General features: G+C 49.0%; 1 protein-coding gene across 1 annotated transcript in view; it reads right to left on the bottom strand.

The window, feature by feature from the left end:
• Positions 1–567: 567 nt before the first annotated feature.
• Positions 568–11,905, bottom strand: part of kcnq3 (potassium voltage-gated channel, KQT-like subfamily, member 3) — a 134,664-nt gene continuing 123,326 nt past the window's right edge. Inside the window, exons 10-13 of the mRNA XM_061730975.1 lie at positions 11,288–11,487; positions 11,094–11,199; positions 1,642–1,773; positions 568–1,546 (exon numbers count right to left, since the gene is read on the bottom strand). Coding sequence (XP_061586959.1) covers positions 700–1,546; positions 1,642–1,773; positions 11,094–11,199; positions 11,288–11,487 — 1,285 coding nt within the window. The 3' untranslated portion in view covers positions 568–699. The remainder of the gene's footprint in view (positions 1,547–1,641; positions 1,774–11,093; positions 11,200–11,287; positions 11,488–11,905) is intronic.

The raw sequence follows: 11,905 nt of genomic DNA, 5'->3' as shown, positions 1-11,905 counted from the left end.
CCAGTACTCAACTGCTGACGTGGGTCCTTCGTCTGCGAAGACCTGGTCGGGGTTAAGACACGCCGGCGGCTCATATCCCTGAATTCACCTGCCCTCGGAGCCGGACCCGGTCTCCGGGCAGAACCGCTCCCCGGACAACTCACAAGCGCTTGATGGAAGAAAGAAAAAGGTGGAAGTTGGCGAATGACGGGGGATCGTCGGCAAACTTGTTCGCCGCAGGCAGCAACGCGTTCACACCAGACGCACCGACGACACACGAGACAGGAGGCTCCTCGTCCCGGTTCTGGTCCCGGCGGTGCATCCTCATGCGGTTCCATGCATAAAACAACAAACATGTATTCATATAAAAAAATAGGTGTTAGAAAAATGGCATAGCAGGTAAAGGTGTGCCGCCGGCCCCCCGGAGTCCTGACCTTCGCCGTCGTCGTCTACACTAAAGGTCGCATGCGTTGCATGCAGAGTGGGCGGAGTCGCAGCGTAAAGCTTTCCTATATTCGTACGTATATTACTTCTTTTTTTATTTTAGATAAATGTACAGAGTTTTTACTTTACAAACGGGGTGCCCCTCGTTTCCGGGGGAGGACTTGTTGCCGTGGCCCCGGCTGAAAGGGCATCGGCCTCGCTCTAGGCAGGTTGGCCCCGCCTCCCGAGGGCGGGGCTTAGAGGCATGGGTTCGGGTCTCGGGCGTGTGCCCCCCCCTCAGGGCGGCGTGCTCCACACGGCGTCGCCGAAGCCCTCGCCGGTGGAGGACAGGGGCAGGGCGCCGCCGCTGGGCGTGAAGGGGTCCGTGTCCGTGTCCGTCTCGCCTTCTGCCAGGTAGCTGGGCCGCGGCCGGGTCCAGCTGGTCCCGCCGGACCCCGCCCCCTCCCCCGGCGAAGGCCCCGCCCCTTCCTCCCGCTCCCCGGAGATGCTGAAGCCGCTGGGCGAGCGCTCCAGCTCCTCGTGGTTGACGGACAGCAGGGACAGCGGCGAGTCGCCGCCCGGCCCCCTCCCCCCTGTGGTCCTGCCCGGCGCCCCTGACAGATCCTGCAGCGAGCTGATGGGCAGCACCGTGGGGCGCTCCACGTACGTGGGGACGGCCGCCGGGAGGGGGCGTCGCTGGGCCGCCGGCCCCGCTAGCCCCGCCCCCTCCCGGCCTCCTCGCCCCGCCCCCACCTTGGCAGCGGTGGCGGCCCCTTGGTACGACATGCCCGGGAAGGCCTCCGAGTAGTTGAGGAAGACGCGGCGGACCTCGCCGGTCGCCGTGGCGGCGCAGGTCTCCAGGGTCATGTGGGCGGCGCCGGCAGCGTCCACCTGCAGTAGCTCCGTGTGCTGGATGTGCATGTCCACCAGGAAGTCCAGCTTCTTCTCCATGTCCTCCACCTGCCTCTCCACGCGGACGAACCGACCCATCATGCTCATGTCCTCGGCCTCGGGCGGGGGCGTGGCCTTGGCCAGGTCGGGCTCGTGCCTGGGGGACTGGTTGGACGGGTAGGCGAAGGGCGTCTTCTGCGTCTTCTTGTTCTTGGGCGTGAGGGGGGGTCCGGGGGCCAGGATCATGTCGATCCTGGAAAGAGAAGGCAGAGGTTGAGAGAGAAGAGAAGATTTGAGCTCCCGGACAAGCCCCCAATCCCCCGTCCAGCCCCCGAGGCGGCGGCTCACCTGGTCTGCAGGTACTTGATCCTGCACAGCATGTCCAGGTGTCCGGCGGAGTACTGCTCGATCACGTCCTTCACGTCGTACGGCCTCAGCGTCTCCTTGAACCGCTTCTTGTTCAGCAAGAACTGCATGATCCTGCGGGACGACAGTTACCCACATAGGGAATGTTTTGAAATTGGAATCGCCGACTAAAGCCCATTTTTAGCCGTAACGGCGTCAGAGAGACACGAGACATTTGGACACGGGGGGTCAATTTGGACATGTGGGGTCGCATTGGACATGTTTGGACACATTGGGTCATATTTGGACATATTTGGACACGTTAGGTCACATTGGACACGTCGAATCACATTTGGACACGTGGGGTCAGATTATGAAAGCAGACCAACCCTCTAACTCCACGTTCTTGTAAAAAACGTGCAGAGAGAGTCCGACATCAAACCTTTGAAACTGTCATGGTACGGTTTTCTAGGACCCAAGTGCAGGAGACAGAGGGAGGCTGGAGGCAACAAAAGGATTTATTCCACAAAAAAAGCAAAAACAAGGCGCTGCAGAGCAGGATGAAAAAACACAAAACTAACAGGGATCAAAAAACTACGAGGAGACATGGAGGTGGAAACAGTGCGGACCGACCGGGCACAAAGGAATGACAAGACAAGATATACTGAGGGGATAACGAGACATGACGAGACACAGGTGCAGACACAATCAGGGCAGATGGGACACAGGCGGGGCAAGACAGAAACTGAAGGCAGGGGGGAATGTCAACCTTGACAGAAACTGCCTGATGCAACGATCAGCATTCTCGCTGTAGGTATTTCAAACCATTTGAACCAACAGCATTCGAATACTGCTGCCCTCTAGCGGATTGGGGGTGTAACTACAGCATAAATGTACCGCCGCTTGTAAAACCCAATGAAAGACGATGAACGGAGTTTGTTTACATGTTTCAGTTAACGTGACGACCAGAGCCTCATGAGGGCGGGTTCGAGAGCAGGCCGAGTTAATATCCGGAGTCTGATCAGGTGAACTCGACCGGATGAGGTTAGAAAAGGCTTTTAAATCAATTGTATAGAAACTTTAGGTTCATTGGCTGAAGTTAACACCAGAGCTGTAACAAGAACAACGAGGTGTGAAGATCCTTCCAGAAGAAAAAGCTGAGAACCGGTTTTGTTGATAAAATAAGCTAAACTAAGCCAAGCTAAATTTATGTATTCAAGACTTTGTTTTAGAGCATAATTGTAAATTGTGGGACTTTCACATTAACCCTGACAAAGTGGCGTGAAAGTCTTTTCTTCAAAAGTAAAAGCAAACCAATACTGAGTATCAGGGAAAACAGGAACTGAGAAAAACGCCTTTGAGAGATCCACTGCAGAAACATATTTGGCATCTGACGGTACCTGATATAAGCTAAGGCCTTGGTTGAACTGTGTTGTGCAACTCAGGTAGCTTGGCTGTCCAGTTATCGAAGGCTAATAATAATTCTATTAAAGAATTATTAATAATTAATAAAGTCGACTATTTATCAAATTGAATTATCAAAATGATAATAATTCTCGTAGCGGCACCACCCCGGGGCCTTAATCCAGGGAAAAATGATAACAGCATAAAATCAGTCTCATATGATTAGGATTATCCTGCAGAACAGTAAATCTTACTATCACTTACAGAATAACAATTGAAGGAGTGAGATCCGAACACTGGCTCTGCTCAAACAATCAGATATGACCAAAATTTTACATGAAATAACAACCACCACTCATTAAAAATCAATCAGAATTTATTTACATACGGGTATCAAAGAAGATGTAAATAAATACCCGAATAAACCCTGATGGCACACTACGTTATTATAAAACCATTAATTAACTAGAAAAACAACAATCAATAAAAATGAAATGAAAGTTAAATGCATGGAATGAAAAAAAGAAATCAAAGCAATAACAAAGATGATAAAGAACGTCTACGGTTTAAAACATGGTGGCTGCACAAAGATGGCGGGACTGTAACCACGCCACGTGCAATTAGACCGGATGGCGATCCCGGTGTTTAAACCGTGATCAACTGGCGAAACAGCGCTTTAAAGCATGAATGACTAGCAGAAAGTGGTGACTACAAATTAATGACAACAGTCATGATAATGATGCTGATGTAATCTCAGCTCTTAACACAGATTTAGCTCTGAAACACTCCCAGTTAAACTAATACACCCAGGTCTCAAAACCTCACGCCTCCTCGGGTCTCCGGGTGCCGATCAGGGGTTCCTGCCGGGTCTTTTGGTCGGAGTCCCCAACCCAAGAGGTCTCCCGTCTCTACTGCTCTTCCCCCTGACTCTGGAATCAAAAGAGGACGGTGGTGCAGCGTGCAGCAGCCGGCGCTCCCCCCCCGGTCGGAGGCTCTCACGTCGTCTCGGGTGCCCGTCGGGCTGATGAGTGCGTGGCCCCGGAAGGGGCGGCGGGATGCGTCGCGGTCTGCGCTGGGCAGGCTGGCCACAGGTCCTTCCAGGAGAAACTCGAGAGCAGAGAGAGAAGTTAGAAAGAGGAACGGGTCTCACCCTGGACCAGGGCCCGAGCTTCGAAGCGGCTTCCCCCCCCTTTCCAGCTTCCGGACCGGGGACACGTGGGGCGGGAGTCGGAGCTCCGGATGAAAAGTTGAGACCAAGAGTCAATGGGAGCCGGAGCTCCGCAGGCCCGGTCCGTTGCAGGCCTTCCGCCTCCCCCCAGCCGGCGGGGAGAAGGGAGATGGGATCTTTGGCCCGGAGCCAAAAGGTCCCGCTGCTCAGGATGGAAGGTTGATCGGAAGAGAGAGAAAAAGGGAGCAACCGAGGGATTTGAGTCCTCCGCGCGCTGCGGTGACGTCATCGGTGCCTCGTTTGCGATTGGATGCGCGCCGCTTGTAGGCGCCGCCCCCCCCACGCAAGGCATGCTGGGGGTTGTAGTTCATGGCAAGGTGGCCATTTTAGGAGGCACATTACAGCGGGTTTCAGGCTGGGGGGGGTTGCTGGTATTTATAGGTTTTGGGTCTGTTCAAAGAGACAGTACCCCCCTCTGAGGCCTGGTTTACTGGGTTTTGCTGTCCTGCTTTGATCTGGGCCATGCAGCGGGGGTCGTAAACGGACTATCTCGAGCCAGGCCGAGATAACCAGGAGTTAGCAGCAGGGGGTCATAAACTCTGACTTCAGGAAGAAGGGCCAAAGTCTAGCTTTACTGGTCTTCATAATCCTGAAAGTGTTCATATACATTTATAAGTTCAGAGTTCACATGGGCATATGGGCGACGCCCAACATCCCCCTTTTAGATCCGATGAAGGACTGCAGGGTCCGCGTCGGAGCTAAAACAAAACGGTCCGAGTCCATGTGATCATGAAATCCGATTGAGGGCGTGAGCTGGCCTGGTTACCTCCACTAGGCGAGTAATGCACAAAAATATGAAAAGAAAAACATATTCAAAGCAATAACATCATTCATTTACCTAACACAGTGATGTCACTCTTAAAGTGTGGTAGATGAAAGATAAAAGGAGAGGTTAGTTAGGTTTCAGTATGTACACTGTACCTAAAAACAAAAGCTAACAATTTAACCACTCTTCGATTAATTGCTAGGCGACAAAAACACACAAATTAACTTATGTCGACGCGACATAAGCGACGCCCAACAACTGCTGCATTAACACTTTGCAGATCTTGAACAAAACGCCTTTCATCAGGTTGAACTTTGTCTCAGGAAACAAAGGTGAACCAACAGGGGAACAATGACTCCTGTTTTAACCAAGGAGTCAAACACAGGTTTGATACCAGCTACAACCTCAGGTTTGACAAGGTCTGTGATCAGACTTTAGATTAGAGCCGTATTAATTGCTGAGCAGTGAAATCACTGCCAGTACAACCCGTCAAGACAACAGAAGAAAAGGAAAACAGATGACAACATATGACCTCGGTACACTGGTCCAATTAGCTGAGAAAGGAAGACACTGGGAAGGAGGAGGGAGAAGAGGCATCTTCACACTGTATAAATACACTGTGAAGGTGCAAAAAACACCTCAGCACCAGAAAAGCAACATACTAATAACAAATTTAACAACATCATAACAAAGATTTGCATGTGTTGAGGGAGCGGGGGTGCTGGTGGGGGGGCAAGGAAGGTGTTGAAGAATGAGGGAGGTGTATTTATCATTGTGTGTGTGTGTGAGTGGTAAGTCTGTGAACTCTGCCCCAGAAGAAAGAGGAAGAGGATGAAAGATGAACATTATTCTTATATGGAGAACATATTGACGAGGTACTGTTTATCTAAGTTGAGTGATTTTAATTATAGTTCTAGTTTTTGTAGTACTTTGGTGTTGCACTTAATTTGTTTCACTTCAAATTGTTCGTTGTAGCACATTGCTGTTTATTTAAAACCAAAAATAAAGTAGATAACACGTTTACAGTAAATGGTTTATAAATGATCTATTTGATTATTTTGTTTCTTTTAGTAGGCCTACACTGTAGATGACACTCAGTATCACATTTAGTACTATATCACTTTAAATATTAAGTGTAAATCAACCCCAGGCCGCTGTTGTAGCTGAATTTGCTCCCATTTCAGATTAAAAACCATAGATGGTAAAAACCTGCCAGGCTGACAATAGGATGATGGAAACAACACTGCTGCAACTGTGCAGCTCTTTGACCTTTTATCTGTTGCTTCTCTGTGTGGCCAGTAGTTGCTGACTTTGCAAAATATTAACTGAAAGATTTTTCTGCAAGTTTGTTAATCTGTTGTAGCTTCCATGGTCTAAAATCACTGTGGATTACAATCTAACTATAACAAAACGTTCTTACCTCTAGTTTTACAAGTGTATTTGTAATGACAGGGAAGAACATGAAATAAGTTGATAGTGGGTGTGTGAATGATCAATAATCAGCATTATTGGCAGTAATAGAGGGCCCATGGAGGCTTGGGCCGGCCCTGTTCTAAGAGTCACATGACGCCTTCCTGCAGAGGAGCCTCTCCAGTGCTCGTACCTGAGGTCAAACAGGACTCCTTTCAGTTCTCTGAAAGCTCCTGATCCCAGACCCCCCACCCACCGATCTGAGCCTCCCATTCACCCATTCAGCCCCGGTATAAAGGAGTGGGAGGAGGAAGAAGCTCTTTCACGGGTCCGTCACTCATCTCTCGGGCCCCGCCGCCGGATCGGGTTCCTGCATTGTGTCGGCCGCAGGCCCGCGGACTAGAGATGCACCGATCAGGATTTTGAGGACCGATCACCAAAATCAGTATCTGTCGATCACTGATCACAGCTTGAAATCCATAAATTCTTCAATATTGTTGTCTCATGTACAACACTGACATTGTATTACTATGTATCATTCTTAGGAGATGAGAAAGTATCATGAATTGTCTGTTTTATTTCAGGCTGAGGCAATATGCGATATTTCACCCTCTAGAGACTCTTAGAGAGACTTAGATTCAGCTTACAAAGAGTAAAGCCTGAATTATGGTTCTGCGTCAGATCAGCGCCGTGCCTACGCCGTAGGTTGCGCCGTGTCGCGTAACCCACACCGTCACTGACGCCGTCACTGACGTGCACCTCCCAAAAATTGTAACTACACGTCGAGGCGACAGACCAGACGCAGACAGAGAGGACTGTGATTGGTTCGCTTGGTAGCAACGCATTTCCAGTTTCCGGTTTGAAGCAGTCGTGAACTTTCAGCGCTTTTTTCTTCGTGTATGTGTGATTTTTTTTGTTGTTTTGGTTTTTTGCACAATAGTTGTCCTTATCTCTTTGATTCACTGTGACCGGAAAAGTCGGATAAACCATTCAGGGAAAAGATCGCACCCCCCTAGCGGTTGCGGGGGGTACTGCACCGCGGCGAAATGGAGTAACGGAAAAGTCCGAAGGGTTCACGACGGCGTCACGGTGACGGCGTAGGCTCAGCGTCGATTTGACACAGAACCATAATTCAGCCTTTAGTGTAGCTTACTAGCTTAAGCTTCCTGTGGTAATACTTATGTACAACATGTGCAGCAACACAGACAACAGCAGACATGTCACTCTCTTAGAGTTGATACAAGCTGTAAACTATAAACCTTAGTTTTCCTGTGGAAAAAGGAATTAAATCTTAAAATAAAAAAATAATTATGAATTATTAAGTTTTGCTAAAGCTTTAGCGATAGCATCCGCCGCGTGTGAGGAAAATTTTCACACTAGAACTACAAATGTCACCCGTGAAGCGACTGACACGACTGTCGTCCTGCATGAGGGTTAGTGAGGGTTAGGGGTTGGATGTAACTATATATTCTGGTTTAACTCCGGCGGACATTCATCAGTGAAACATTTACGACGCGGCAGCGCTACGCGGATCCAAGCTGCTAATGGCGCTGTTGTGTGTCGCCCATGTGAACTCTGAACTTATAAATATATATATATATATATATATATATATATATATATATATATATATATATTGTGATTATGAAGTCCAGTAAGGCCAGACTCGGCCCTTCTTCCTGAAGTCAGTTTTATGACCCCCTGCTGCTAACTTCTAGTTATCTCGGCCGGGCTCGAGATAGTCCGTTTACGACCCCCGCTGCATGGCAGATCAAAGCAGGACAGCAAAACCCAGTAAACCAGGCCTCGGAGGGGGGGGTGCTCCCCCTTTGAACAGAAGAAAACTTTGAAACCCTGGTCAACCCCCCAAGTCTGAAACCGGCTTTAATGGGCCTCCTAAAATGGCCGCCGTGCCATGAACTACAATCCCAGCATGCCTTGCAGGATGGGGCGGCGCCTACAAGCGGCGCGCATCCAATCACAAACGAGGCACCGATGACGTCACCGCAGCACGCGTAGGATCAAAACCCTGCCGCTGCTCCCTTTCTCTCTCTTCCGATCAACCTCTCATCCTGAGCAGCTAGACCTTTGGCTGCGTGCCAAAGATCCCATCTCCTCCTCCCCCCCTGGGAGGGGGGAGAGAAGATCCAGCGGAGCGTTGCTCCACGGCCAGCCCATGCTCTGCATGCCCTCGCTCCAGCTTGGCCTGAAGATCCGCTGCGGTCACGGAGCGAGGCAGCGCTCCGGCCCTCCTGCCCTCCTGCTCCTCCTAACCTTTTCTCTGCTTGAGTTCCCTTAGCCCGGAAACCAGATTCTTCCAGATGCGTGAGCCCACGCCTTGGTGAAAGACGGCGACGGCCCTGATTCCAGTGGACTGTCCTCGCATGCCTGGAGGCGCGTCAAGCGGCTCCGTGATCGGAGAGACCTGCCCGGCTGTGAGACGCAGAAAGACTGCATCTCTTTTCAAAGGAGGAACGTGGAGAGCAAGCTGAGCGGCTGCCCGCCCCGGGGAACCCCTGCAGGATCGTCCTGCCCGTGGGGTCTCCACAGGACTGAGCCGAGCCGAGCCGCATGGTTGAGCCGAGAGAAACGAGGCCGCATCGGACTGGAACCTCGACAGAACCCGCAGCTTCCCGATCCCAACCGGAAGGCGTGAGGTCTTGAGTCTGAGTGTATTAGTTTAACTGGGAGTGTTTCAGAGCTAAATCTGTGTTCAGAGCTGAGATTACATTATCATCATGACTGTTGTCATTAATTTGTAGTCACCACTTTCTGCTAGTCATTCATGTTTTAAAGCGCCGTTTCGTCAGTTGATCACGGTTTAAACAGCGGGATCACCATCCGTTCTAAGTGCACGTGGCGTGGTTACAGTTCCGCCATCTTTAAATACGGCAGCCTTCTTTCACCCACGTTGTTGAACCGTACATGTTCGTTGATATCATGTTTATTATTACATTTGATTCTTTTCTTTTCATTCCATGCATTTAACTTTCATTTCATTTTTATTGATTGTTGTTTTTCTAGTTAGTTAATGGTTTTATGATACTTAAGTTCTGCCATCGGGATTTATTGGGTATTTGTTTATCATCTTTGATACCCATATGTAAATAAATTCTGATTGATTTTTAATGAGTGGTTGTTGTTGTTTCATGCAAGATTTGGTCACAAACTGATTGCTTAAGCAGAGCCTAGTGTTCGGATATCACTCCTTCAACTGTTATCCTGTAAGTGATAGTAGGATTTGCTGTTATGCAGGATAATTCAAATCATATGAGACTGATTTTCTGCTGTTTAGTTATCATTTTCCCCCGGAGTAAGGCACCGGGGGTGGTGCCCCGACGAGAATTATTATCATTTTGATAATACAATTTGATAAATAGTCAACTTTATTAATTATTAATAATTATTAATAATATTCATTAATAGCCTTCGATAACTGGACAGCCAAGCTACCTGAGTTGCACAACAGCGCGTTTAAACCCAATGTCTTCTAAAACAGAAAGCGGCTGATGATCAAGGCTTATGAATCCATTACCTTACGATGTAGTTCTTTATTAGGGCGGAGGCCCTATTGTATCTGTAGGATTTTTTTCCTCGTTTTTTAAAAAAAGACGAAAGGAGGGCCTTTTGCCCCCCTAAACGTGCCCCAAAATTCACCAAATTTTACACCAAGCCAGGCCCTGGCGAAAAATGTGATATTTCATGGTTTGCATTAATGGGCGTGGCCTAATGGCTCAACAGCGCTCCCTAGAAAACTTTGTGCCTCAAGCCCCACAATACGGTTTGACGTACATGCACGAAAATCGGTACACACCTGTATCATGTCGCAACTTAAAGAAAAGTCTCTTGGCGCCATGGCCGAAACCGAACAGGAAGTCGGCCATTTTGAATTAATCGTGTAATTTTGGCGCAATTTATGCCATTGCTTTGGCCGCTTCTTCGCCCGAACCGTAACGTGCACCAAGGTGTGTTATACATCAAAATGTGCGTCTCCATCCTGCAACGATGGGCATTACTTTTCTCAGCCAAAAGCGTTACCCTGGCGACGATAGACGCAAAAAAGCGCACCCACCCTTCATCTGATTGGTCCATATTTGATAGTTCGTACTTTCTGCCATAACTTTTGAATGGTTTGACATAAAGAGTCATGGGTGTTTTCATCGGACTCAGTTTTGAGTCCTTGACTTTTATTGGTGAAAATTGCACGCACAAGGGCCCGTTCATCGCTGCTTGCAGCTTTAATTTTTCTTGCTGTTGCTGCTGTCATTTAATGGTCTCTGTTACGGGTGAGTTAGCGGCGTTGCATCTTTTCTGTCTCTGTCTTAGCTGCAGCCAACTTTGAAAACTCAATATCCTCCTTCGTGTGAGAAACTTTCAAATGTCTTATCAGCTTCGTTGTGTTGAAATTCTTTTGTAACATTCCTCCCCGGGGTTTCTCCTTTGCAAACAGCAAAATGCAAATTTGTTGTCCTTTTCGGACATTGTAAAACTCCCATATGTGGGAACACACGCGCTGGCAGTTGTTTGTTGTTGTAAACGTCATCAGATCGGCTCGTTTGAACTATTATTTTGAGAACTGCGATCACAACCGATCGGGGCATTATCGGCCGATACCGATCGGTGCATCTCTACCCCCGTGTTCCTCACCTGACGGCCCGGATCACCAGCTTCAGCGTGGGGATCATCTCCTCCAGCAGGATCTCGGGGGGGAAGCCCCGCTCCTCCGGCGCCGGGTCCGGCGGCACCACGGCATCTGAAACAAATCCAACAGGAAGCAGCTTTAGTTCGGGTCCCAGGCTGGATCTGGTCCGGCCTCCAGAACCTCCAGAACCGGGCCTGACCTTCGGAGCTCTGGCGCAGCGTGTAGGCCTTCATCCGGAAGGCGGTGCGGAAGCGCTCGCGGTTGCTGAAGCCGGCGGGTTTGGGCTCCCTGGACGGGCTCTCCTCCACCGAGTCGGCGTGGCCCGTGAGCCGCCGGCCCAGTCCAACAGAACCCCTGGGGGTGGGGAGGCGGACCCGCTCCAGCAGGCTCAGCTTCTGGCTGGAACGGGACAGAACACACGTGTCTGCACGTTTGACCAGGGGGAATTTAAGACTTTTTAAGACCATTTTCAAACTAAATTTAAGATAAAAAAGAAGAAATCCAGCGCTGAGGTCGAGGTTGCCAGATCTGACAGGTTCCAGCCCAGACGCGATGAAAAAATTATAATATATCATAATCAAACATTCTCTATGTTAAAACCGTAAATTATTAAATGCATAATACATTTCAAGCTTAACATCACCACTAAACAGCTCCAAAAAAGTTCAGGCTCCAAACAAAAATTACAATTAAATTGAGTAGATTAAAGCGAATCAAATATCAGTGAATTTATTGTGTAAGTTTCTACTTTTCTCTGCATAAGGGAGACTTTTTTGTTAAAAATTTCTCCTAAATATTTCGTAAAAACCAGGAAAAG

The sequence above is a fragment of the Cololabis saira genome, chromosome 10 (genome assembly GCF_033807715.1).
Source record: "Cololabis saira isolate AMF1-May2022 chromosome 10, fColSai1.1, whole genome shotgun sequence".
Lineage (NCBI taxonomy): Eukaryota > Metazoa > Chordata > Actinopteri > Beloniformes > Belonidae > Cololabis > Cololabis saira.
The sequence above is the reverse complement of the archived record's forward strand: the minus strand, read 5'-3'. Positions and strand labels throughout refer to the sequence as shown.